Source organism: Sturnira hondurensis, unplaced genomic scaffold (genome assembly GCF_014824575.4).
Source record: "Sturnira hondurensis isolate 20B ecotype Veracruz unplaced genomic scaffold, ASM1482457v3 Scaffold0013299, whole genome shotgun sequence".
Lineage (NCBI taxonomy): Eukaryota > Metazoa > Chordata > Mammalia > Chiroptera > Phyllostomidae > Sturnira > Sturnira hondurensis.
This window is the reverse complement of record NW_028085930.1, coordinates 2,071,163-2,097,415: the sequence shown is the minus strand read 5'-3', so window position 1 is coordinate 2,097,415 and position 26,253 is coordinate 2,071,163. Positions and strand designations below refer to the sequence as shown.

Here is a 26,253-nt window from a genome sequence, read left to right as displayed (position 1 = left end):
CTGAGTCAAGGGGAGGTTGTACTGAGGCATTGATGTGGCTGTGTTCTAGCGTGAAGGAGGAGGAGATGCAGACCCATGCCCTGCACCCCCTTCCCCAGTGTTAATGAGAGCCCCTGCCCTGGGAAGGCCCAGGCTTGGGACAGGGGCAGCATGGTTCCTAGAAGAGTGAGAGGTGCTGACCCATTCTTCTGGAAACTCACAACTTCAAAGAGGTTGTGTAGACATTTGGTAGAAAGTGTGAACAGTTCATTTCTTTTCCTCCTGGTCACCTCCAAGAGGGCAATTTCGTAGAACTCAGCATTGCCACCCAAGTCACCCCAACACATATGGTGAGAGAGACAAGAGAGACTTATTTCCTATGAAAATGGAGCTGGTGGCATCATGTAAACAAGGCTCTCTCAAAGGGGCTGAAAGCTGCCAGAAAATAGATTCTTATCTAAGTACAAGTAAATCTGAATGTTTATTCGCAGGAACCCTCAACCCAACACTTACAATTGTGTGAATAGAAGTGTAGTGGGTGGAATAGTAGCCCCCCCCAAAAGACGTGCCCAACTCCTGCCCTCCAGAGTGTGACTTTATTTGGAAGGAGGGTCTTTGCAAATGTGATTGAGTTAAAGATCTCATGATGAGAATATCCTGGACTTACGTGGGTCATAAATCCAATGTCTGGTGTCCTTAGAAAGGAAACAAGAGCAAAGCCACAGAGAGGGCGAGGCGATGACAGAGACAGAGGTCGGAGCGTCGCACCCACAGGCCGGGAGCAGTGAGGACGCTGGTGCCCGCGCCTGCAGTGGGGAGAGAGGCAGGGAACAGACTCTCCCTCAGAGCTCTCTGGAGCAACCAGCTCGCTCAGCACCTGGATTTCAGACTTCTGCGCCCCGGAGCTGTGAGGAAATGAACTGCTGCTGCTCCAAGCCACCCAGTTTGTGGGCGTTTGTTACAGAAGCCCCAGGACACTAAGACAAGCACATTTCATGCTACTTTCTGGCAATAAATACGAAAGCCTAGAAATAAAATGGATGATTTTCTGACAAAACTTTTATGGCCAAATACAATGACCCAGGAAGAAAACTCAAACAGTTTAGTGATAATAGAATAACTTGAAAAAGTTGTTTAAAGATTTATCACTTTATAGGGCACGATGCCAAGATTGTTTACAGCCAAGTTTTACGTAACTTTCCAAAATAACTCCCCTGGTATTCAAACTATACAAAACTATAGGAAAAAAAGTCCCTAAGTCATTTCATAAAGATAGAAATACCTTTGTATCAGTCTGATAAGCGAGTAGGAAAAGTAAATGAGCAATTTTACGTGTGAAAACAGATACAAACATTAAAAACGTACTAATCAATCTGGCCGTGTAGAAAAGGAATTCTGCGCCAGGGCCGGGGTTCTTCGGTGGAAAGGCCATTAAAACAGCAGTCCTGAGGTCTGGCTTTGGCAGAAGCCCAGCAGGCTGAGAGCAAGAGTGGAGGGCTGAGCACCTCCCTTTCTCCGGGGAGCTCCTGACCTTGGTCCGCCCACTAGAACTCTCCGGGGCCATGAGGTTTCCTCGAGAGGCTGACAAGGAGGAGTGAGGAAGTGATTGGAAAGTGTGGCCAATGAGCACCTACCTTCCTCTCCCTCACTCACACCTGATCTTATACCTCAAGTCAGAGGAGGGACTCCTGAAACCTGAGGAACACGGGAACCAACCAAGACTCAAGGCCAGAGGCTGCGGCTGGAGCTGCCGTTATCGGATTAGGGGTGAGGACTGTTGTAAGAGAAGCCTGCATTCCCAGCTTCAGCAGTGGCATGTCCATATTTCCTGTGGGCAGCAGGTGGACCCCATGGCAGGGAGGGGCGTTCAGGGGAGACTCCCACACTGGGCAGAACAACAGGCAGGGGACTGGGAGGAAGAGCTGATGCTGCCACCTTGAGGAGGCGTTGCCTAGCTCAGAGGGCTCTCTAGGCGAGAGAGCTGCAGCAGTGCTGGGGGAGAAACCCCTCAGTAAGTGAGAGCGCGGCACAGCCCAAGGGTACAGCACCAGGTGACAATGTTCCCAACTAGTGGGCCTTCCTGCTCCTCTGTTCTCTCCCTGAGGGCCCCCTCCCACCGCCGTGATGGTTAATTTTATGCATGTTTAACTGGGCCAAGGGGTGCCCAGGTACTTGGCTAAACATTATTCTGAGTGTGTCTGTGAAGGTGTTTCTGATGAGATGAGCTCTCGAATCGGTGGACTTGGTAAAGGGGGCTGCCTTCCCCGGTGTGGGTGGGCATCACCCAGTCCTCTGAGGATCTGACTAGAACAAGACGGGAGAGAGGGGAGAACTCACTCTCTGCCTGGCTGCTTGAGCTGGGACACTGGTCTTCTGCCCTCAGATTGGGAATTACGCCCCTGGTTCTCAAGCTGTTAGCCCCAGACTAAATGACCCCGCCAGCTCTCCAGGTCTCCAGTTTGCAGATGCGCACAGTGGAACTTCTCATAATCATGTGAGCCATTTCCCTGTAATAAACAAACAAACAGATCCTATTGGTTTTGTTTCTCTGGAGAACCCTAACTAACACAGCTCTCAAAAGCTTAGGAAAGTGCTTTTCCTGATGCCCTATCCCCGCCCCAGATTTGCCAGTGTGAGGCAGAGTTAAGGGAGAGGGAAAATTTCAGTTAGGTAAAAGGTTGGAGTTTAAATATCGCATTGAATATGCCTTTTTAAAAGATTTTATTTATTTATTTATTTATTTACGGGGACAAGGGAGGAGAAAGAGAGGGAGAGAAACATCCTTCAGTTGCCTTTCACACAACCCCAACCCGGGACCCAGCCACGTGCCCTCACGGGGAATTTTACCAGCATCAGTTTGGTTCACAGGCTGGCACTCAGTCTGAGCCACACCCACCAGGGCTGAATAGGGCTTTTCAATTACTAAAATGGATGTGTTTTAAACCAAAAACAATTGGAAAAGCTGCAAGCTGCCCGAGACTTCATCCAGAGCGAGGAAGAGCATTCCCAGGGAGTGGGCCCGAAGGGCAGTGGGGTGCATGTGCTTTCTTCGTGCTTCTACCGTACTGAGTAGAGGCCTGTGCAATAAACTCATTCCCTCAGGAATGCAGCTATGGCTCAGTAGTTGGTCCTTTTAAAATGATGTGGTTATATCCGTAGACGCCAGGAAGACAATTGATAAAATTCTGCACACATTCCCAAGAGAAAACACTGGATAAAATAAGAATAGAAAGACATCACCTAAAATTTTAGGCTGTGTACTAAAAACTAACAACTAGTAGTATCTACTTTTGTTTTAAAAATTCAGAAAAGTACAAAGAAAAGCAAAAATCACTCATATTCCCATCATCTAGAACTAGTAAGTTGACATATTGGCTTAACTGTTTTTTTAATATTTTATTTTTAGCTTTATAGTTATTTTTCCAATTTGGGGCCACAATTGCATGCAAATTGCATGAACACTTCTTTTTAAGTCTAATCCCTTTATTTATTTATTTTAAGATTTTATTTTTTTTATCTTTAGAGGGGAAGGGAAGGAGAGAAATACCAATGTATGGTTGCCTCTCGTGAGTCCCCTGCTGGGAACTGGCCTGCAACCCAGGCATGTGCCTTGACTGGGAATCGAACCACGATCATGTGGTTCGCAGGCCCGCGCTCAATCCACTGAGCTACACCAGCCAGGGCTTGGCTTAATTGTTTTTTAAAAAGAGTAATTATTCTTCATGACATCTGTTTTGTTAAAAAGAATTTAACAATTAAAAAAAGTGCAACCATACAGGTTTTTTAACCAATCAGAAATAATCATCATTATTACTATGTAAACAGCATTCCAGGTATCTTTAATATTGGGTAAGCCAAAAAATTTGTTACATTTTTTCCATATGATGTCTCTAGTAGTGCTTAGTTGTCTTTAACTTAATTTGAAATACTTTTGTTAGGTTGTATTGTGACAGCTGTCATATCAGCATGCATTTTAGAAAAACTTATCAAAATTGGTGAATTTTTGTGCAGCCATTTTAATATTGAAGTTGGAAGAAAATACCCAATATTTTTGGCATATTATGCTTTATTATTTCAAGAAAAGTAAAAAATGCAACTGAAATGGAAAAAGAAAAGATTTGTGCAGTGTATGGAGAAGGTGCTGTGACTGATTGAATGTGTCAAAAGTGGTTTGTGAAGTTTCCTGGTACTGTTGATACTTTGGCCAAAAAAATCTTTGCTTGGGGCTGTCTTATGCACTGGAAGATGTTTAGCAGCACCACTGGCCTCTACCCACTGGAAGCCAGTAGTGGAAGATAGCTGACATACTGAAAATATCCAAATCAATAAAGCTATTGGTGAAAATGAAAAATGTATCTTTTACACCCTGGCTGGTGTGGCTCAGTGGATTGAGCACAGGCTGTGAACAGGGGGTCGTCAGTTCGATTTCTAGTCTGGGCACATGCCTGGGTTGCGGGCCAGGTTTCCAGTGGGGCAACCACACACTCATGTTTCTCTCTCTCTCTTTCTCCCTCCCTTCCTTCTCTCTAAAAATAAATAAATAAAATCTTTTTTTAATGTATCTTTTATTTTACAAAATAAACTAAACAGATTTTTGGCCCACCCAATACATATAGATAGATAGAAGGTTAGAGATATATTCATGATGCATGCATGGCCATTAAGTTTTACTGAAATTTGCATCATGAGAAATACCAGTCTGTGGTTCACTTTTCCTGTCTTAATCTGGTTTTGGTATGAAAGTAATCCTGGCTTTGTGAAATGAATTGAGAAGTGCTTGTACTTCCCTATTTTTAAAAAAGAGTTTGTATAGATTTGATTGTTTTAAGTGTTTCAGAGAGTCAGTGAGTGAAGGCTTCTGGGCCTAGAGTTTCCTGTATGGAAAGTTTTAAATTATAAATTCAATTTTTGAAATAATATAGGGCTATACAAATTTTCTGTCTCTTCATGGGACCACTGTGGTAGTTTTTGTCTTTGAAGGAATCCATTTCGTCTAGGCTGTTCAATTTTTTGACATAAAATTGTTTATAATATTTTATTCTCATTATTATTTTTAATATCTTTAGAAACTACAGTGATATCCCTTCTTTTATTCTTAACTTTATTTTTTATGCTCACCTGAGGATACACTTATTGATTTTACAGAGAGAGGTAAGGAGAGAAGGAAACACCAATTTGAGGGAGACAATTGGTTGCCTCCTGTATGTGTAACCCCCGACCAGAGATTGAACCTGAGACTTAAGTATGTGCCCTGACCAGGAATCAAACCAGCAACCTTTTGGTGTAGGAATGACACTACAACCAACTGAGCCATGCAGCTAGGGCCCCTCTTTCATTCTTGATATTAATATTTTATGTCTTCCTTCTTTTTTCCTTCCTTAGTTTAGTTAAATACATATAAGTTGTATTGATATTTTCAAAGAGCCGGTTTTTGGTTTCATTGATTTTGCTGTTGGTAGTCTATGTTCTATTTCATTAATTACTTCACTTGTCTTTATGATTTCTTCTTTCTACTTTAGTTTTTTTAAATGTATTTTATTTATTATGCTATTACAGTTGTCCCATTTCCCCCACTTCATTCCCCTCTGCCCTGCACATTCCCTCCCATCCACATTCCACCCCCCCTCTTTAGTTCATGTCCATGGGTCATACACATAAGTTCTTTGGCTTCTCCACCATTTCCTATACTATTCTTAATCTCCCCCTGTCTATTTTCTACCTACCATCTATGCTACTTCTTCTCTGTACCTTTTCCCCACTTCTCCTCCTCCCACTCCCCTGTTGCTAACCCTCCATGTGGTCTCCATTTTTATGGTTCCCCTCCTGATCTAGCTGTCCACTTAGTTTGCTTTTGTTTTAGGTGTGGTTGTTATTAATTGTGAGTGTGCTGTCCTTTCACTGTTCATATTTTTTATCTTCTTTTTCTTAGATAAATCCCTTTAACATTTCATATAATAAGGGCTTGGTGATGATGAAGTCCTTTAACTTGACCTTATCTGGGAAACACTTTATCTGCCCTTCCATTCTAAATGAAACCTTTGCTGTTTAGAGTCATCTTGGGTGTAGATCATTGCCTTCCATGATTTAGAATAATTCTTTCCAGCCCCTTCTTGCCTGCAAGGTCTCTTTTGAGAAATCAGCTGACAGTCTGATGGGAACTCTTTTGTAGGTGACTGTCTCCTTTTCTCTTGCTGCTTTTAAGATTCTCTCCTTGTCTTTCATCTTGGGTAATGTAATTATGATGTGACTTGGTGTGTCCCTCCTTGAGTCCAGCTTCTTTGGGACTCTCTGAGCTTCCTGGATTTCCTGGAAGTCTATTTCCTTTGCCAGATTGGGGAAGTTCTCCTTCATTATTCGTTCAGTAAGTTTTCAATTTGTTGCTCTTCTTCTTCTCCTTCTGGTACCCCTATAATTTGAATGTTGAAATGTTTAAAGATGTCCTGGAGGTTCTTAAGTCTCCTCATTTTTTGAATTCTCATTTCTTCATTCCTTTCTGTTTGGTTGCTTCTTTCTTTCTTCTGGTCCACTCGATTGATTTTAGTCCCAGTTTCCTTCCCATCACTATTGGTTCCCTGTACATTTTTCCTTTATTTCACTTAGCATAGTCTTCATTTCTTCATTTAATTTGCGACCAAATTCAACCAATTCTGTGAGCATCCTGATTACCAGTGTTTTGAACTCTGCATCAGATAGGTTGGCTATCTCTTCATTGCTTAGTTGTATTTTTTCTGGTGCTTTGATCTGTTCTTTCATTTGGACCATTTTTTTGTTTTGACATGCCTGTTATGTAGTGAGGGGTGGAACCTTAGGTGTTCACCCAGGTAGGGCAACTGTATGCTGTATGTGATGCTGTATGTGGGGGAGGGGTCTAAGAGGGAACAATGGTGCTTGCTCTGTTCTCTGCTGGATTTCAGTTACTTCCCCCACTACCCACAAGCAAATTGGGCCCTTCTGGTGCTGATTCTTGTGTGGGTTGGCTTGTGTGAGTTCTATGACACTGTGGGTATCTCCAGAGAACTTTCCTGTGAGGCTGGGATTTTCTTCTGGTGCTGCCTCAACCTGCACAGGTGTTTTCAATCAGTGGTTTGAGGCTTTATTTCCTGTGCTGGGATCCTGGGTTGCTTGGTCTGTCTCACTCCCCAGTTGTTCCTCCCAGTTTATCCACACGTGAATGTGGGACCGCCAGCTCCACCAGCCACCACCTCGTGGGCTCCACGAGCTGCTGCCTTGCCCGCCCCAGTCCTCCAGCCACTGCCTTGCTGTGTTAACTACTTGGTTGTCAGATTTCCATACAGTTCGGTTTTCTGTCACTTCTGGTTGTTTTTTGTTTTTTAATTGTCGTCCTTCTTTTGGTTGTGCAAGGAGGCACAGTGTGTCTACCTGCGCCTCCATCTTGGCCGGAAGTCCTCTACTTTAGTTTTAATTTGTACTTCTTGTACCAATTTCTTGCAGTAAAGACACAGACCATTGACTTTAAATTTTTCTTCTTCCTAATATAAGCATTTAAAGCCAGACTTTTCCTTTCACCTTGCTTTAGCTGCATCTTACGAAATGTGATGTGCTGCATTTTATCATTAGATTAAAATATTTTCCAGCTTTTCTTGGGGTTTATTTTCTTTGACCCATAGATTAGATAGAAGTGTTTTGTTTAATTTCCAAATATTTCATGTCTTTCTAGTCTCAATCTTATTACTGAGCTCTAATTTAATTCCATTGTAGTTGGAAGATATACTTTGTATAATTTTGATTTCAATTTTATAGATAGCACATTATGTACTGCATACACTTGAAAATTAAATAGCTGGCCATTTTGAGGGCACAGTATCCTACAAATATTAACTAAGTCAAAGTGTGAAAATGTGGTTCAGATTTTCTAAGTCTGCTGATTTTTTGTCTGGATCTATCATTTTCTGATGAATAAGTGTAAAAAAACCCATCTCCAATTATGATTGAAGAATATTCTATTCTCTCTTTGCTTAATTTTTTTTAATGGTAGAAGGAGGAACAGGAAACAAAGACCAGATGGAACAAAGAGCAGGACAGCAGAGGAAACCCAAATATATCACTTATTACCATGAATACAAAAGGACTAAAGGTTATAATTGAAGACAGAGATTGTCTGACCAGCTTTTAAAAATGACCTGTTCTTATACATAGGAGACACATTAAACATAAGAACACAGATAAGTTGAAAGGAAAAGGATGGTAAGAGATACTATCATATCAGCAGTAAACACAAGAAAGCTGGAGTGACTGTATTCATTTCTGGCAAAATAGACTTCAAGACAAGGAGAACTATCAGAGATAAACAGTGACATTGTATAATAATGAAACAGTGAATTCATTAGGAAGACATAATTATAAATGTGCCTGAGCTTAATATCAACTTCCAAATACATGAAACAGTATTTGACAGAACTAATAGAAGAAATAGACAAATCAACAATCACAGTTGGAGACTTTAACCCTCTTCTTAGTCAGTTAGAGAATAGCTGGGCAAAACCAAATCGTAATGATGTGGAAACTCTGAACGATACTATCAATCTTCTTAATCTAAATGGCACTTATAAAATACTATACCCAACTACTGCAGAATACTCTGTTTTTTCCAGCCTGCGTGGAACCAAGATAGACAATCTGTTGGGTCATAAAACAACACTCAACACACTTCTGAAGATTCAAATATATGAAGCATATTCTCTAACCCCAGTGGAATTAAATAAGAAATCAATAACAAACTCAAAAAATCCCCAACTATTTATTTATTTATTTATTTTTATTATTTTATTTTATTTAATTCTTGTTCAAGTACTGTTTTCTGTCTTATATTCCCAATTATTTAAACATTAAACAGGAACTTGTAAATAATCAAGGAGGGAGTCTGTGTATGAGGGGGGAGGAGGAGGCAAGAACTTTTAAGATTGACTCTCTTAGCAGATCTCAGTATAACAGTATATTTTTAACTATGGTCACCAAGTCATATGTTACATCCCCACAAGTGTTTTTCTGGTTGTTTTAAATGATTATATACAAAAGGCCCACAAGCATATGAAAAGATGGTCAACATTACTAATCATCAGAGAAATGCAAATCAAAACCACAGTGAGATACCACCTCACACCCATTAGAATGGTTGCTGTAAGAAAACTCCAGAAACTAACAAGTGTTGGTGGAGAAATTGGAACCCTTGTGCACTATTGGTGGGAATGTACGCTGGAACAGCTGCTATGGAAAACTGTGGAGGTTCCTCAAAAAATCAGCCACAGAATTACCATATGATCCAGAAATTCCACTTCTGGGTATATAACTCCCAAAATTGAAAGCAGGATCTCATAAGGATGTTTGTACATTCAAGTTTATAACCACACTAGTCACAACGGCAAAAGGTAGAAATAGCCTGTGCCCGTTGGTCTGTACATACAGTGGAATATTATTCAGCTTTGGGAAGGAAGGAAACTTACACCTACCACAATGTGGATGAACCTTAAGGACATTATGCTAAGTGAAGCAAACCGGTCACAAAAATCAAATGCTATATGATTCCACTGATTCGAGGTCCCTGGAGCAGAAGGAGAGGGAGGGAGGGAGGTTTGGGGAGTTAGTGTTTCATGGTTTTGCAGAACGAGAAGAGATGGATGGTGTGATGGTTTCACAACAATATAAGTGTATTTAATACCGAAATGTGCACTTAAAATGATGGCTGAGATAGTAAAGACCATATGTAGTTTATCAGAATAAAATGTTTTCATTATACAGATAATGCACAAATATGTTCTTTCTGTAAAAACTCAAACAATACAGACAAAAAAAACTAAAGTCTTCCTTAGCAACTTCCCCATCTGGCTATACAGCTTTATACACATGGTGTCTTGCTTAATCCTCATAACTATCCTATGATTGAAGTATTACTCTGATCTCTGTTTTATAGACGAGGAAACTGAACTGCTGAGAAGCTAAGGACCTTTTCTGGAGTCAGTAAGTGCTTGGGTCTAGATTTACACTCAGGCAAATGAATCACAAAGACCCCGCCCTACCCAGTGCCCTCTACGCCTCCTGGTGTCAAACTCTGCACCCACTGAGAACAGGAGATGTAGCAGATAGAGCTGCTGTCCCTGAGGAACTCCCAGACTGGCAGAGACGGCAGGCACAAAGAAAATTACTCTAGACTCCCCAGGAAACGCCAGAGTAAAGTTAGTGACATCTACATAGCAGAGGTTATTTGCCTTACTATTTCAAAGGAGAGATGCTTTTATGAGGTATTAAGTTATTCTTTAAAAGATGAAATTGCAGATATACTTGTAGTCATCTTTTTTACTTAGCTCTCAACTCACATGTGACTTCCTCAGAGAGCCCTTTCCAAATCGCCCTCCCTGAACCGGCCCTCCTCCCCACACCGGGCACTGCTTCTCACACCAGTTACTGCAGTCTCCACAGCACTCTTCCTAACCTGCTATTTTCTTGCTTTTAGACTGTCTGGGGTCTGTCTTCCCCTAGTAGAGTGTCAGCTCTGTGAGAGCAGAAAGCTTGTCTATTCTGTTCACCCTGAATCTCCTGTGCCTAGAATAGTGCCTGACACTTGGTTGGTGGCTGCGTTAGTTTCCAAGGGCTGCCAAAACAAAGTACCACAGTCTGGGTGACTTAAAGTAACAGAACTTCATTCTTTGCTATCCTGGAGATTTACTGTCTGAACTTGGGAGATTCAGACCTCCACCTGCTCTGATCGTTCACAAAGGATTAGATAGAAGCTCTGGGCTTCACGACTGGCCCTCAAGCTCCCTTGGGCTTGCTCATCATTTCTGTCACCATTCACCCATCATTTGTGGTGCTGGGTGCCTCAGAGATGAGCAGCCAGGCCCTTGGGAAGTCTTAGTCTGATGATGCAAGGAATGAAGATCCAAAATAACACTGGCACAGAGGGTGGGGAGTGCGGACGCAGAGGCTGTTTCGGTCACAGGAGGGTCCTTGAGCTCGGCTCGGTTGGGCTGGGGACTAGGTCTAAGGATTATAGTTACTAGAAAAGGGGATACAGGCCTCTAGGGCCCACACTGGGGCTGGGGGCCCTTAGAATACCCAGAACAGTTTACACAGGAGTGTACATTGTAGACTGAGTGTAGGAAACAGGTTTTAGGTGATGTTTATCTATGACAAAACATTCGTCCACACGCCTCCGTGAGTCATATACCTCCTGGGGCGGCACCTGGTTCACCCAGGGTTCTAATTGGGTGTTGCCACTGCACCCTCCCCTGACACCTAAGTTGGATGTCGAGATCCGAGGGCACCCAAGACAACAGTACCATTTTTAGTACCAATCGCCCGCCCCAGGGCCTGACCCCGCCCCTTTCAGCCTGGACCTGCCCCTGGGGGCGGAGACAGCCTCAGTCTCGGGCTGGGAGCTGAGAGGCACTGCCAGCTGTGCATTCCCAGGGCCCCCGCCCAAGAGCACCCTGCAGGAAACCTAGAGTTCAGCGCGCCAGGAAGGCGACAGCGAGTCCAGCAGAGCAGGTGTGGCTTGGTGGTCTTGTACTTGCCCTTGAAGGACCGATGTGCCCGGGCATCCGGGCCCGCGGACCTGAACCCAAGTGAAGCTTTTGGAAAAGGGCGACAAGATGCAAACTGAGAATCCCTGCGCCCCCGGCGCTCCTGGTGCCCCTGGTCCCCACCGAAAGCAGCGCGCGCCGGGCCCCGAGCCACGCCTGTCCAGCCAGCTGCTGCCTGAGCTCTACACCTTCGTGGCGCGCGTGCTGTTCTACCTGGTGCCCGTCTACCTGGCCGGCTACGTAGGGCTCAGCATAACCTGGCTGCTGCTCGGTGCCCTGCTGTGGATGTGGTGGCGCAGGAACCGCCGCGGGAAGCTTGGGCGCCTTGCCGCCGCATTCGAATTCCTAGAAAATGAACGCCAATTTATCAGCCGCGAGCTGCTGGGCCAGCACCTGCCAGCCTGGGTGAGCCGGGGAGCAGGGTGGGAGTCTGAGATGGGGTGGATGGCCTTGGAGGTTCGGAAGGACTCTGCGCTCCACCGGAGGGCGGGAGCCCGGTGACCCGCACACCTGGTCCCCCACTGCACCCAGCTCACGTATCCTGGGGTCGGTGACTGTGCCCCCTGCTGCCCCTCAGTGCCATCCCCATCTCTGGTTCTCCTGCGCTGGGAGAGGAAACCTGGATTTCATTTAGGGGCCCAGAGCCTGGGAGAGAAGTCACAGGTGGCCACACCCAGGAGAAAAAACAAGGGCGTCTGGGATGCGGAGTTACCCGGGGGAAGCAGAGGGCTTTTTCTTTCCCTTTCCTACCCGCCTGTTGATTCAAAGAAGGAATGCGGGGCGCAACACTGATGGGCAAATACAGTGACAGAAACTGCAGACCAGTTGCCTCACAGAAGCTGGGACAGAGGGAGGGAACAGGGCTAGAGATGGGAGTGCTGCCGTGGGGCTGAGAAGGGGCTGGGAGAGGCTGGCAGGGCTGGATCACCGGCTTCTCTCCCACCCTCTGCCTGGTAGGGATGCTCAGACCCCTGTAGGATGCTCGGAGGGTGTAGCTGCACTCACATACCCTCACACTCCTTCTACAGCCCCCAGACAACTACAAACCTGTCTCCTTGGTTGGAATGGCCTGGACTATGGTTTCGCAAACCCTTTGGGTACTGAGAATCACCTGGCCCACTTAACTCCCAGATGGGACCAGGGCACCCTGGTCTGTGGCAAATCAACCCTTCTGGGTGCTGGGGGCTCCCAGCTTCTCTGAGTTCTTCCACACAGACTCAGGCACGCAATAGGAGGTGGTCAGTGGCCCAGACCCTTCATGTCCCCAGGCATGGGGCGGGGAGTCTGATCAGCCAGGCAGTCAGTTCCTCACACCTGCCTATGGTGGTAGCATCCAAAGAGGGTGAGAAGAAAATGTTAGAAAGTCCTGTAAGACTTACAGCATGAGTTTGCTAGTGCTGACACAAAATACCACAGACAAGGTGACTCAAAAACAAATTTATCAAGATCAAGACGTTGGTAACGTTGGTTTCCTGTGAGGCCTCTCCTGGCTGGTAGAGGGCCGTCTTCCCCTTTGTCTTCACTTAGTCTTTCCTGTGTGCACATCTGTGTCCACATTTCCTCTCATCGGCCCAATTAGATTAGGGCCCACCCCAGTGGGTTCATTTTAACTTAATCACACCTATAAAGACCCTATTTCCAAATACAGTCACATTCTATGGTGCTAAGGGTGAGGACCACAACATATGAGTTTTATTTAGGAGACACAGTTCAGCCCATAACACTAATATTTAATATATGGATTGACTGTAAGTCTTTATCAATAGATTTACACAAATTGGGGATGAGAGGGCCAAAGATTTTACTGCTAAGCATGTGCAATACATTTGTTGAAGGAAACCACGTCGCCCGTCAGACCTTTGCTGTGACCCCCATGGTGGCCTCAGACCATGAGGGGTGGACTTGTGAGACCTCACCAAGTGACAGCCTATCTCTCTGCCCCTTCTTGTATTAGGGAGGCAGAATTTCTGAAATTGGGGCAAGAATCAGATCTGGTAGGGGCATGACATCTACCCATCCTCCCCCATCCTTATGCATACAGACACTGTAGAAATTATTCTGGCTTTTACTGGGGGATGAGACCCTCCCCCCAGGACTACATGTCCCTAGCCAACAGGGTGCTCAGCCTGATAGCTAAGACAATACAAAAAGGTACCTCCTGGGTTTTCATCCCATCAACCATACCGCAGGCCTGACCCAGCTGGATGCTGGGACACAGAGGAAGGGGATGATGTCTCTTCTGACTGCAGGGCCGTCTGGGGCAGGCGGCAGGTGCACAGCAGGTAGCCGCCATAGAGGTCTCAGAGGAGCTGGAGTCAGGCATCTGAACAGGGTCTAGTCAGGGGGCACAGGCCTGGAGTGAAGGACACCGTGCCTGGTTTCTGCATCACATTGTCCCCAGATCACAGCCTCCTGCTTGCTGGGCAGAGTCCTGGGGAGGCCTGGCCTCAGCCTGCATCTCCAGACTCTCCTGGCTGGCCAGGCTGGCTAGTTTGGTGGGCCAGGGCCTGGATGGCCTTTTGGACCGAGGCAGTGGTGCTGCCCTGGGACTCCAAGCAGGAGGATGCTGGGGCGCAGTGTGAAGGTAGCGTGCCCAGTATATGAAGGAGCGTGGTGTGGTCTGGTCTGGCTTACGTGTTCCGGATAGGAGCAGGCTGGATGGAGGTTGGGCCTGATTCTCAAGACTGCAAGGAGCCTGTGAAAGGTTTTGGAAAGGTCCTGTAAACGCAGCACAGAGGGAGGGGTGAAGCTGGAGGAGAGAGACAGTTGAAAGGTTGATTTGAGACCGAAGGCTGGTAGTGGCCCCTGGAGGAGGGGATGAGACACCCTGTGTTTGGTGGCCTCTAGCGTAGGGTGAAGGAGGAATCCAGGGGTCTTGCAGGCACCTTCTCGTTTGGGGAGCTGGGTGCCCATTACTGGGATTAGGGATTCAGAATAAGAGGCAGGTCTGGGGAGGCTGATTGTCTGTGAACACCTGTGAAGAGCATGCAACCTGGACGTAAATGTGGGGTTTCTGACCTGCCTCGTGAAGGTTCACAAGCTGGGAGGCGACGTGGGAAACCTGGGACCTACGCAGTTGAGCAGTCTCCATCCTCCCCTGCCTCCCGAGGAACACACACTGTTTACGGAGGCGGAGAGAGACATGGCTCTGGGTACGGTGGGGCAGCGTGACCCCCGCCCACAACTCTGGAGCCCACTGGTCTTTATCCTTCCATCACACCTTTCAGCATGCCCTCTTGCCTGTTTTGAGAACTGATTCCCTTGCATGGAAGTGGGGGTGATGACTTATGACCTCCTTTGATATCAAGAAATATTTTTACAAATTCGGGTGGCAAACCTAGAGCCCGCGGAGTGAAGAGAAACTGAGGGTCCCCAGGACCTTGGGTGTGTCTACCACACTCAGGCCTCATACTGTGTGTGAGTCATCCCTGAAGCGGCACCTGGGGAGTGGGGGAGGGTATCCAGCTCACCCGCTGCTTGGAAAGCACAGGTGGGCTGGATTTACACCAGTCCCCGGGAGGGGTCGAGGCCAAGGCCAGGTGGAGCTGAGTAGAGACCCCACCACTCTCCCCTGCCAGGACAGTTCTCGATTCTCAGGGCTTTCCCGCCCTGTCAGACGCCATTGCCGCACAGCGTTCCAAGCTGCTGTCTCCAGGTGATCTTAGATGTTGTTTTCCTTTGCTGGGTCTCATCGACCCCACCTGTAAAAACCTGTAAAAGGGAGTTGCTTCTAGTCAAATTTCAGACAGCCCTCTGCTCCTCCCCTGGTTCCCTTCCATAGAACATACAGCTCAAGGAAGGGGTTCTTCAGCCTTAAAAGGGGCTGGGAGTGAAGAACCTGTGGCCCCCTTGTCTTATGAATGTGGCCGGGGCCCTCGGAGACAGAAGGCGGGGTCCCTCCACAGCTCGTCCTCCGGACAGAGAAGCAGCTGCCATGTCTACGTGTGAGTGTTCCTCGCACACAGTTTTTAGGTCTGTTTTTTTAAATCATTTTTTTAAATTTAATTGTTGTTCAAGTACAGTTCTCTTTTACTCCCATCCCAGCCCCCACCCCGTGCTCCCCACCTCCCTCCCATTTCCACCCCCCTTAGTTGTTGTCCATGTGTCCTTTATACTGGTTCCTGTAAATCCTTCTCCTTTTCCCTTGAAATTCCCTCCCCTCTCCCCTCTGGTCACTGTCTGTTTTTGAAAAAAGTTAAAAGCTGCCTCAGTCAGCCTTCCCTGCCAGGGCTGGGGACTGTGGGGACAGCACAGTGACAGGTGTGGAGTCCTTGGTGCTGAAACCCAGCTCACCCCTCCTCTAGCTGTGGGCCTCCGCAGCTGCAGTCATGGTGAGTGGAGTGACTGAAAGGCTGCTTGCTCAGAGCCAGGCACAAGTGGGGGCTGTTGCTGTATTCTCAATTTCCCAGGCCTCCTAACTCTACCTTTTCCTACTGTGAACCTCTCTCCCAGTGTCTGAGCAACAAATGTGTTTCTCTTGAGCTGGGTGACTGTAGCCGGTGGAGCAGGGGTGCTTCCTGGGACTGTCCTCTGGGTTCCCAGATTCCAGCTGCGGTGTTCCGGAAACCACTTCCCTTCGGATCTTCGGCGCTCCTCCTCCGTGCGCTGGGCTCCTCATGACCCTGTGGGGCNCCCTGCCAGGGCTGGGGACTGTGGGGACAGCACAGTGACAGGTGTGGAGTCCTTGGTGCTGAAACCCAGCTCACCCCTCCTCTAGCTGTGGGCCTCCGCAGCTGCAGTCATGGTGAGTGGAGTGACTGAAAGGCTGCTTGCTCAGAGCCAGGCACAAGTGGGGGCTGTTGCTGTATTCTCAATTTCCCAGGCCTCCTAACTCTACCTTTTCCTACTGTGAACCTCTCTCCCAGTGTCTGAGCAACAAATGTGTTTCTCTTCAGCTGGGTGACTGTAGCCGGTGGAGCAGGGGTGCTTCCTGGGACTGTCCTCTGGGTTCTAAGATTGCAGCTGCGGTGTTCCGGAAACCACTTCCCTTCGGATCTTCGGCGCTCCTCCTCCGTGTGCTGGGCTCCTCATGACCCTGTGGGGCAACTTGGCTGCTTCTCTGCCCCCCACCCCCCATGGCAGGGCCCCAGCGAAAGCTCTGCAGGCCACACTCCCAGACTTTGGCAGCGGATGGCCCGTCACTGTGTGTGGTGGTGGTCACTCAGCAAGCCCTTGGCCAGCACTCAGGTGCTGATTTGCTTTGTTTATCAGACATTTATTTGTCCCTGCCACAAGTGGGCCAGTGTGAGGAGGGCAGTCTGATGAGAATCTTGCCCGGCTCCAGGTCAGGTGGGAGGCGTTTGGGGGATGAGGGCCTAAGGCCAGGTGGAGAGAGGAAAAAACTGTTAGAAAACTCGGCATTTTGTCTGCCTGTGGTCTCAGGTCTGGCCAGGCCAGCTGATAGCCATCATTTGGCAGCCTTGTTAGGGAAAAATGAACCCTGTGTATCTCCTGGGGCGGGGTGGGCTGAAGAGATGTGCTGTGATAGGTGTGGACTTGGAGTCTGTGCTCATTCACTGGGGACCTTGCCAAGGTTCCCCTGTCTTCTCTGGGTCCCCAATTTCTCTCAGGAAATGCTGAGGATTTAGGAGGTATCCTGTAGAGTCTTTTTGGCTCTAAGAGTCTGCCATGACTAGTTAGTCCCCAGCTGGCTTTTCTCTGGTGCCCACAGGACCCACCTTTCAGCCTCCCCTCCACCTGATTGGGTGCATCCGAGGGATGACGGCCAAAGGGTAAACCCTCCCCCGGAGTGGTGAGCCTTCTGGGATGCTGGTCTGTTGGGACGGTCCCTCGAAGCCTCTGTGCCAGCCATTCAGGCAGATGGCCAGGGTTGAGTGCTTTCCTTTCCTGAGAGTTTGGCATTCCTTCTATGGGTGGAGCCCCAGTCTTCTAGGGCCCAGGCTCTTGTGGTCTGTCCTGTACTGAGACTTTTGTTAATTAGGGGAAGTAAATGCAAGGATGGCTCCAGGCTAGGCTGGGCTCTCTCAAGTTAGATTACAAAGCTCAGTTCTTGGAGCTAGTGTGTGGAACCGGGTTTTAAGCATCACGACTGGTTGGGGGCCACTTGGAACTGGGGACTTCCTACCCATGAAGTCCCTGAAGCCCTGTGAGGTCACTCATATGGCTTGGAGTCAGGCCTGTCTTCAGGAAGCAAGAGGCAAGGCAAGTTTGGGTCATGCCTCTGGGTCTCTGCCCCATGTCTTAGTGATGCTTCATGGACTTACATCCTGGGCCAGAATTGGGCAAGAGAGGGACAGAACGTGGGCCTCCCTCCCTCCAGGCCCGGCACAGGGATCTGAGGCATCCTTTACTCAGTGGGCAACCATCCATCCAAGGCCTCTGCAGTGCGTCAGACACAGTTCCATAGGCTGGCCCACAGCACGGGCGACACAGGTTCCCGCCCTGGAGGAACCTGTGGGCTAAATGAGATTCAGAGCCTCGGGGACAGCCTTTTCTGACACAAGGTGATTAGTCTTGCAGGGCAGTGGTGCAAGGCTCTGCGAAAGCCTGGGGGAGGGCACCTAACCCAGCTGGAAGTGGCCCAGGTAGTCAGTCTCCCCTGAGCAAGTGGCACTTTGGGGTCCCTGGCTGCAGTAGGGGTTAGGGGTTCGGGGCCCAGAGTTTCCAAGAGGTTTGGCCACTGGAGCTCATCATCTCATCCTGGGTGAGCACGTCTGGACGGCAAGGCCTGGTACCCAAACTCACTTGCGGCTGCCTGATGCTTAATTTTAAGGGGCTGAATCTTTCTGGGGCAGTGGTGTCCATGGCAACCTTTGCTCTAAGCCAAGTGCCTGAGGACTTGAGAATTGAGAGGTTACCTGGTGGGTGAGGATCAGGGCCGAAGGTGCGAAAGCCCCTGTCCTTCTCCCTGTTGTGGCCCCCTGTCCAGTGTGGAGAGCTGATCTATAGCTTCCACTGGCCTCTGGCCTCCTGGGCCAGAGCTATGACAGCACTTCTGTGGAAATGTCCCCAGTGACTTTGGGGTAGCCGCCGGGAGGGGTGGGCTGGCTCCTGATGGTTGTGGGACCACAGCACAGCTGGAGGAGCCGGGCCCAGCCTTCCCTTCCTCCTCAGGCCCCACCCCTCTCCATTCAGAATAGTCTGGAAGAGTTCTAGGGATTTTTAAATCTCAGGAAACCTAGGGCTTACAGCTTCAAAGCATTCACATGTGCTTGGGGTAAGTGATTTCCTTTTTCCTCCTCCTCACATAGTGCAAATAGCAGAGAAAAGTTAAGATGCCTTCCCCATGGGAACTGTTAAAGGGGCAAAGCCTCATTCTCTTTACACACCTTGTCATTTCAGGCCAAGGGTCTGAGATGGACTCCCTCCCACCCACCGGGAGTCAGGGCCTGGCTCCTGCAAACCCACGCTCCGTAGGGGTGCAGGCTGCACAGTCCTGTCTCAGAAGTCCCCTCCCCGTGTGCCAGGAGTCACGAGTCCTCAAACAGGCAGAGTAAAAAGCCAAGGGACTTCTCTAGGATGTAGGATATTTCAAGACCCAGGAAACGCCCACTCCATTGCTTTGCCTATATTGCGTATACTTTTAAAAGTAACTGGTTATCAACTTGTTCAAAATATAGTCTTTCTGGTTATAAAAGTACAAATATTCCCATTGTAGGATATTTGGAAATGGCCTGAAAGTAAAAATTAGAATGAGCATTTACAATCTCTTCACGCAAAGAGATGTTGTATTTGAGTGTACTTCCATTGTGTAGAGGGTATACGTAAAAGCTGTTTTCAAAAAGTGTACCCTTTTTTCATATTTGATGTTTAACATATTATGGAGAACATATTCTCCAAAAACATGTGTGAGGATCATGACATCCTTAACATGACTATACCATATGCTACTTAGCCATCTCTCTGACGCTGATAATTGCTGGTATTTCCAGGGTTGCTCTGTTCGCGTGGCTAGCTGAGGTGGGTGGTGTTTTCTCTGTCTGTCTGGAAGTTCTCTTTCTAATCTGCCAGTCTGGTTCCCTTGCCTCTTCCTTCAAGTCCAAGTTCAGGCACCTGCTGGAGGACCCTTCTTAGGCCCCCACAGTACCCCGAGCGTGTCTGTATCACCGCACTTCCCACGCTGACTTGCACCTGCCTGTTTTGGGGACAGACTTTTCCTTCAGCCCGAATGCACTTTTAAGGCAAGGCCCATTTCTTGTTCATTGTTGTACCTTCAGCTCCCAGCTCAGTGCCCGGTACTTAGCAGGCTCTCACCAAAAATGCTGCAGTCAATGTCTCTATATAAATCTTACTTCATATTCCTCATGCTCCTTACTATCGATTCCTACTCGTTCAATTGATGTGTCAAAGCTTATGAACATTTTAAAGATTCTTGTTCCCACTCCACTGTGGCCTTATCAGCATTGCCTATTATTATTATTATTATTAGTCTTCTAGTGGTTTGATATATAAGAGGATAAGTTTGTTAACTTCTAGGCAATACCGAAGCTAACTGAATCATTGAACTGCTGGCAGTTTACCACTGTACTCAGGTGTCCTTGACAAAATGACTCTGTGGACAGTTCCACACCCTTATGCCTCAGCAAAGGTGACAGGAGGCTCCCGGCACCAGTGTTGGTGTCTCTGATGGCAGCCTTTGGGGTGCTTTCCGCTCAGTTGTCCCCCTGCTGGGTCCAGGCGACGGAGGCCAGTTTGTAGGCTGGGTGTGTCATTAGGGAGTGTCGATTCCAGAACAGCACTGGAGAGAATTTCGAGTTGGCAAAGCAATACTTTCCCCTCAAAGCCCTGTTGGGGTGATGTCAAACAGAGGAGTGGGCAGATTTAAAAGCAGTTTTTATGGTTGAATTTTACCTCTCAAGGACACAGGGAAAAGAACAGAAGGCCAAGCTTCATCAGGAGAAAAGGGAGTGAAATCGAGGGACTGTTTATGGAGGAAGAGGAACCGCTCTCTCAGGAAGACAGGAGCCCACCTGGGGTCCAGTGTGGCCTCCCTGTGCGAGGCCTTCCTGCAGGACACCCCAGATGAGGCTCTCCCCTGTCCTCTGAGCTGGGGAGGACGCCGGCAGCACCAGTTGGAGTCAGCGGGTGTATGTGAGAGAGAAAGTCCTTAGGAGCAGGGGAGGGTCGTTAGGAGCAGGGGAGGGCTGTGAGGCTCTTCTTTCCCCCAGAACAGGGAGTGTGTGTGTGTGTGTGTGATTCTGTGAACGTCTCTCTAGCTGTGTGTGCATCTGTAGGTGTCTGTGTGTCTCTGTGAGTGTGTCTGTATGTCTCTGAGTCTGTGTGTCTGCACATGGCCTGGAAGAGCTACTGTGCCTGTGAAGGAGCACGATTCCCCTAGTGACAGGAGTATAGCCCTCTGTCCTCTGCCCCCTGCCCAGAGGGCCTGGGGGCCAGATCCCCTGCCAGGCCTCCCCAGCCCAACCTACCTGTGGGCCCTGCCTGGGCCTCTGCCCCAGTGCAAAGCCACCGTCACTCTGGCTCCACTGTGGAGTCATTTTTCCTAAATGAATAAAAGAAATAGATGACTACCTAAAGATCGATGGGGGCCTCCCTGCTGGCCTCTGCTAGCCTGGGACAACGACTTAGCCTGGAGTTTGCCTTATAGCCTGCCTCTGCTCACTGCTGCCACTCCCATGCCAACGTCTGAACACGCTGTCTTTGAAGCAGGAGCCCACCCTGTCCAGGAGGCTTGGGCTCAAGCACACTAAGAGCGGAGAGAGGTGTGTGAGTTTAGGGAGGCCTCAGGTGCGGGCTGAGCCCTGTCCATTGAAGCTTCCCCGGGGGAGACTGCAGGGGTACTAGCAGGCATCGGAGATCCTGGCGACTTGACCTACCCACTTGGCAATTTCCAGGCTTTCTCTGGGGACAAACTCACACCTGTAATATGTCAGTCGGGATAGCGTTCGTGTTCCCCTGGAGGAACCTTCAGAGAAGTGCTGAATCTGTCTCCATTTAGAAGTGGATTTGCGTCCATTATCTCTCTCAATGGTAGATCTGGGCAGCATAGGGATTAACCATCAGCGGGAAAGCTGAGGCCGAAGGAAGTGAGTCAGGACCAGACCCCGGTCCTCAGGCCCCTGTGTACTTCCTACTCCTGCTGCCTGGCTGCAGAAAGCACCATGGGATGGGAGGTGGGAGGAGGTTGTGGGTAATGACTCAGCTTTTAGGGGGAAGGGCAGCGGAATTGTGATGTGGGTTTTTTCTCCCTGCTCACTCTTCAACACCCCCCCCCCNCCCCCCCCCCCCCCCCGCTTTTAGTGGCACAAATGCTACTCCTTTTGTAGAAGGATTGAGGCCCTAGATTGCTGGCAAGAAAGGAGTGTTCTCCCAGGAGTGACAGTGGAGACCCACCTGTGACTTTGGAGCCCTAGCGTGAGCCCCAGGGCCACAGGGGCCACCTTCACCCAGGGCCGGAGCCAGCCCTGCAGCCGGGAGCCCTGTGTACCCACTCCTCCACCACCCACAGAACGAGCTGGGTAGCTTCTTAAAGATGCAAGTTTCCAGCACCAGGCCCCAGTCCTCCTGAACCAAAACTCCCGAGGGCCCTAACCAAGAATCCAGGCTTTTATGGCGCCCAGGTGGTGTTTTTGTGCAGAAAGCTTGAGAACCACTGTCTGAGTCTTGGCACTGCCAGGGGGGGGTGGCTGTCTTCCCCTTGCTGGTCCCAGATGCCCCCTACATTGTGGGGACTGGAACAGGAGAGCGGTGACTCGAGGTGTCAGTCTGACCGTGAGCCACTTCCTTTTCTGCCTTCCCGTTCTTTGCTGAGTGAGGGAAAGACACAAGACAGGGAGGCCCTGCCTGGGTGCCTTTGCTGCACCTCACCGTGGAGCCCCTCCCGCCTTGGCCGGACTTTCCGTGGACACCTCGCAGGCATTGGGCCCAAACAGTGTGTGGCTGCCTTGGTCTGGGGCACAGCTCCCTCAGCCGGTCAGCGGAGGCCAGGGAAGCAGCAATCAACACCAACGCTGCCTCTGTGGCCTCAGCCACTCTCTCTGCATCATCCTTTCCCTATTCCTGTGTGTGTATGTATGTGTGTATGTATGTATGTATAGAGGGGAAGGGAGGGAGAAAGAAAGTGAGAGAAATAGCAATGTGTGAGATACATCAATTGGTTGCCTCTCACATACCCCCACCAGGGACCCGACCCGAAACCTAGGCATGGGCCCTGACTGGGAACAGAACTGTCAACTCTTTGGTTCACAGGCCAGCACTCAGTCCACTGAGCCACACCAGCTGGGCCAGACTTCCCACTTTCTATTCTCCTGTCTCAGTGGTCTTCCAGCGGACAGAGCTACGGGCACCAAGAGACTCGGTAGAGAATTCGCTGGGCTTTGTTCGGGTCAGGCAGAAGTAGACACATAGCCCTGGTGACTTTGTTCCTGGCGTGTACCTAGGCTCAAAGGTGTCAGAGGGTCTGTTCAACTTCCAAAAAGGCATCCCTTCTGGAGCCTTTACTCTGAGTCAGGAAGGGTGCTCAGCCGGGAACTCTGTAGAGCTGGCAGTACCATACCTGCCTTACAGATGGGAAAACTGAGGTGGACAGAGGTTACATTTAAAACGCACCATGAATAGGCCAACAAAACACTAACAAATGCATACATTCCAAATGCATTCCAAATGCTGACCTCTCTGGTGGAGGATGGGGAGGGGAAATAGATGAGAAAACGTTTGAAGGCTGGGCTCAAACGCTGAGAAGATATGGTCCTAGTCTCTGAGTCTTTCATCTGTAAAATGCGGATCATTGTATTTTTTTGCTGTTCGCTTTATATGGCACTAGGAAGATCATGTAAAAGTGTTTATGGAACAGCCTTTTGTAAGTGATAAAGCTTGGCCTACCAGTGAGAACTCAGGGCCCATGAGGGTAGTACCCTGCTAACTAGACTTCCTGTCCGGCGGGGGAAACAGTGTGTGTGAAGAAGAGTGAGTGGGCGGAGTGCAAAGCCCAGGCAGCCCCGGGTGGATCTCAGCTCTAGCACTCCACTGCTGGTGACCTTGGGTAGCCTCTGAGCTTTTCTTATCTGTAAACAGGAGCTTGTTAACCTAAAAACAAAGGCCTTTCCAAAAGGGAGGCAACGAACATTTGTTTGAGATCAATGGACAGCTATTGGGGAAGCACTGATTCAGGCAGAAGCCCAAATAATGTTTATATTAGGAGAGAAAGGCTAAGGGTGTTTATGAGAAAGGGAAGAGGAACAACTATGTCAATAGAAGGAAAGCACCCTGGCTGGTGTGGCTGAGGGGGTTGAGCGCCAGCCTGCAAACCAAAAGGTTGCCAGTTTGATTCCCAGTCAGGCCACAAGCCTGGGTTTTGGGCCAGGTCCATGGTGGGGGTGAGTGAGAGGCAAGCAATCAATTGATATTTCTCTTAGAAATCAATTTTTCTCTCCCTCTCTTTCTCCTTCCCTTCCCCCCTCTCTAAATAATAAGTTAAAAGTCTTTTAAAAAAATAGAAGGAAGGCATTTCTATTGATGCAGATAAGCGAACATAGTGACAATAATTCCAAACAAGGTTTTTAACTTTAGTCTGGTAGTTATTAGTCTGATAGTCATACTAGTTCCTTTCTTGTTATCTTTGCAAACAGTTTTCTGGGAGTATAATGTTACTTTGGGCCCAGTCCAAAGGTGATTTTGCCCTGTTCTAACATTCCAACGGTTTGAGATATAAAATGTGCAAGCTTGTTTCTCCAGGATGGCAGCTCTGGCCCCATTTATTATTTTTTATAATCTCATTCGGGATTAAGGGGAGTGTTAACTGACATGACATGGCATGAGCTCAAAGGGGTTGAAAATAGGGTTGGAAAAAATATAACTGGGCACCTTTGAAACATAGAGCTGGAACAGCGATTTTCACGTTAGACAAAACAGAATATAACTCAAATGTGTTTCAAAGACAAAGATGTTACATTCTCAAGAGTAGCCATTATTAAGAAGATATAATAACCATGCCCTTATATATTATCCAGTTTATATAGCAACAACTGACAAGCAGCACAGAGAAGGAGATAAATCAGGTGTTGAGCTTGGAAGTTTTAACATGCTCCTCTCTGGAAATGAAAACTCACGTAGACAAAGAGCAAGCAAGGATAAGGAATATTAAAGCGACATGATTAATAACTTGATCATACATGGAACAGAGAGATGCATCACGGCTTGCAGCCACAGAGGTATGACCAGCATATTCCAATGAATTGTCCCCTACGGGCTGTTTTAGACCACAAAGACGTGAAATCAGAAAACAGCAGTGAAGAGGTAGCTATAGAAATCTCACATTTGAAAACATTACTATTAAAAAAACACTGTTTAAGGGGAAGTCATGTGGAAATTATCAAAGAAATGGAGACTGGAATAACAATGAAAACACTAGGTTAAAAATTGTAGGGGAATTTATAACAGTATTCAGCACTAAGATTCGTAAAGTTCAACTCTAAAAACATAAAAAACCAACAGATTTGTGTTTTGAGTTGCACTCTGCATTCCGTGTTATTTTGCATTAGTTCCAGGTGTGCACAGCGGCCAGGTGATCAGACACTTCACACAGTAAGAACAACAGGTTTGGATCAAAGAAATAAGGAAATGATGAAGGATGAAAATAGACATGATAAGACAAAGGGGGACAGAAAATTATTAACACCAACTAAAGTTAGTTTTCTGAAAAGATGAATATAATAGGCAAAATTTTTGTCGAAGTTTGATTATATCCAAAAAACAGAAAGGATGAAAATAAAATATGGAGTGAAAAGGAATAAATGTGGATATTTCAGATTTAAAATAATAAAACATTATAAACAAGTATACATCATTAGACTTAAAAACCTAGATGAAATACATTTCTAGAATGATGTAAATGCCAAAATTACCACAATAAGCAATAAGGAGACCTTGAACACACCGCTAACCACTGAAAAGAAAAGTGGTCATTTACCACCCCCAAAAGCCTCAGGCAAAGATGGTTTTACTGGTAAGATGCCCCGAACTTCATGCATCAGATAGTTTCTATATTTGCAAGTTGTTCCAGAAAAGAGGAGGCTTAGCTAAGCTGTCTCACTCATTTTACGAAATACTGTAAAATCCTCACACCAATACCAGATATGAACTGTAGAAGAACAAAAGCTGTAGGCGTCACTTTGAGCCGTGACTGTATACAACCTAAGTGAAATGTCAGGCCAACTAAATATCCTTCAAAAAGGGGGGCTTAACCCGGGAGCTTGAGATGCTTCTGCCTTAGAAAGAAACCTCAGTTAAGTTGATCACATTAGTGGATGAAAGGGAAAAAAATAATGTGATTATCTCAATAATTGATACAAGAAAATATTGAATAGAGTCCAATACTTGTTAATAATGGGAGGTCTTGGGAAGTTAGAAGCTGAAAAGAACTTCCTCAATCTGATAGAGGCTGTCCTCTGAAAATCTACAGCAGAACCATGTTTGATGGAGCAGATTGCCTTTGAGGCAGGGACAGAATTGAGGGGCCGCTGTCACCCAGCTGCCCGCAGCACAGGACGAGAAGTCTCGGCCAAGGAAGTCACACAAGAGAAATAATAGGAAAAGGGCAGGGAGTAAAAGACAAGAATGGTCGTTATTTGAAGATTCTAAATGTATGTGAATAACCTCTGGGAATCGATGAATTATTACAACTAGTAACAGATTGCAACCAAGTTGCCCAGAAAATGAAATTTCTAACGACCACAAAACCCACAAAGTAACTAACAACAACAAGAAAACGTACAGGACTTCAACAGAAAGCAGCTTATGATCCTGCGTGGATACAACCAAA

The 26,253-nt window shown here is 47.5% G+C and overlaps 1 protein-coding gene across 1 annotated transcript in view; it reads left to right on the top strand.

Annotated features, from left to right (window-relative positions):
* The first annotated feature begins 11,316 nt into the window (after positions 1 to 11,316).
* The window catches only part of ESYT3 (extended synaptotagmin 3), a 55,526-nt gene continuing 40,589 nt past the window's right edge, over positions 11,317 to 26,253 (top strand). Inside the window, exon 1 of the mRNA XM_037061197.1 lies at positions 11,317 to 11,921. Within this exon, the coding sequence (XP_036917092.1) occupies positions 11,586 to 11,921 (336 nt within the window). The 5' untranslated portion in view covers positions 11,317 to 11,585. The remainder of the gene's footprint in view (positions 11,922 to 26,253) is intronic.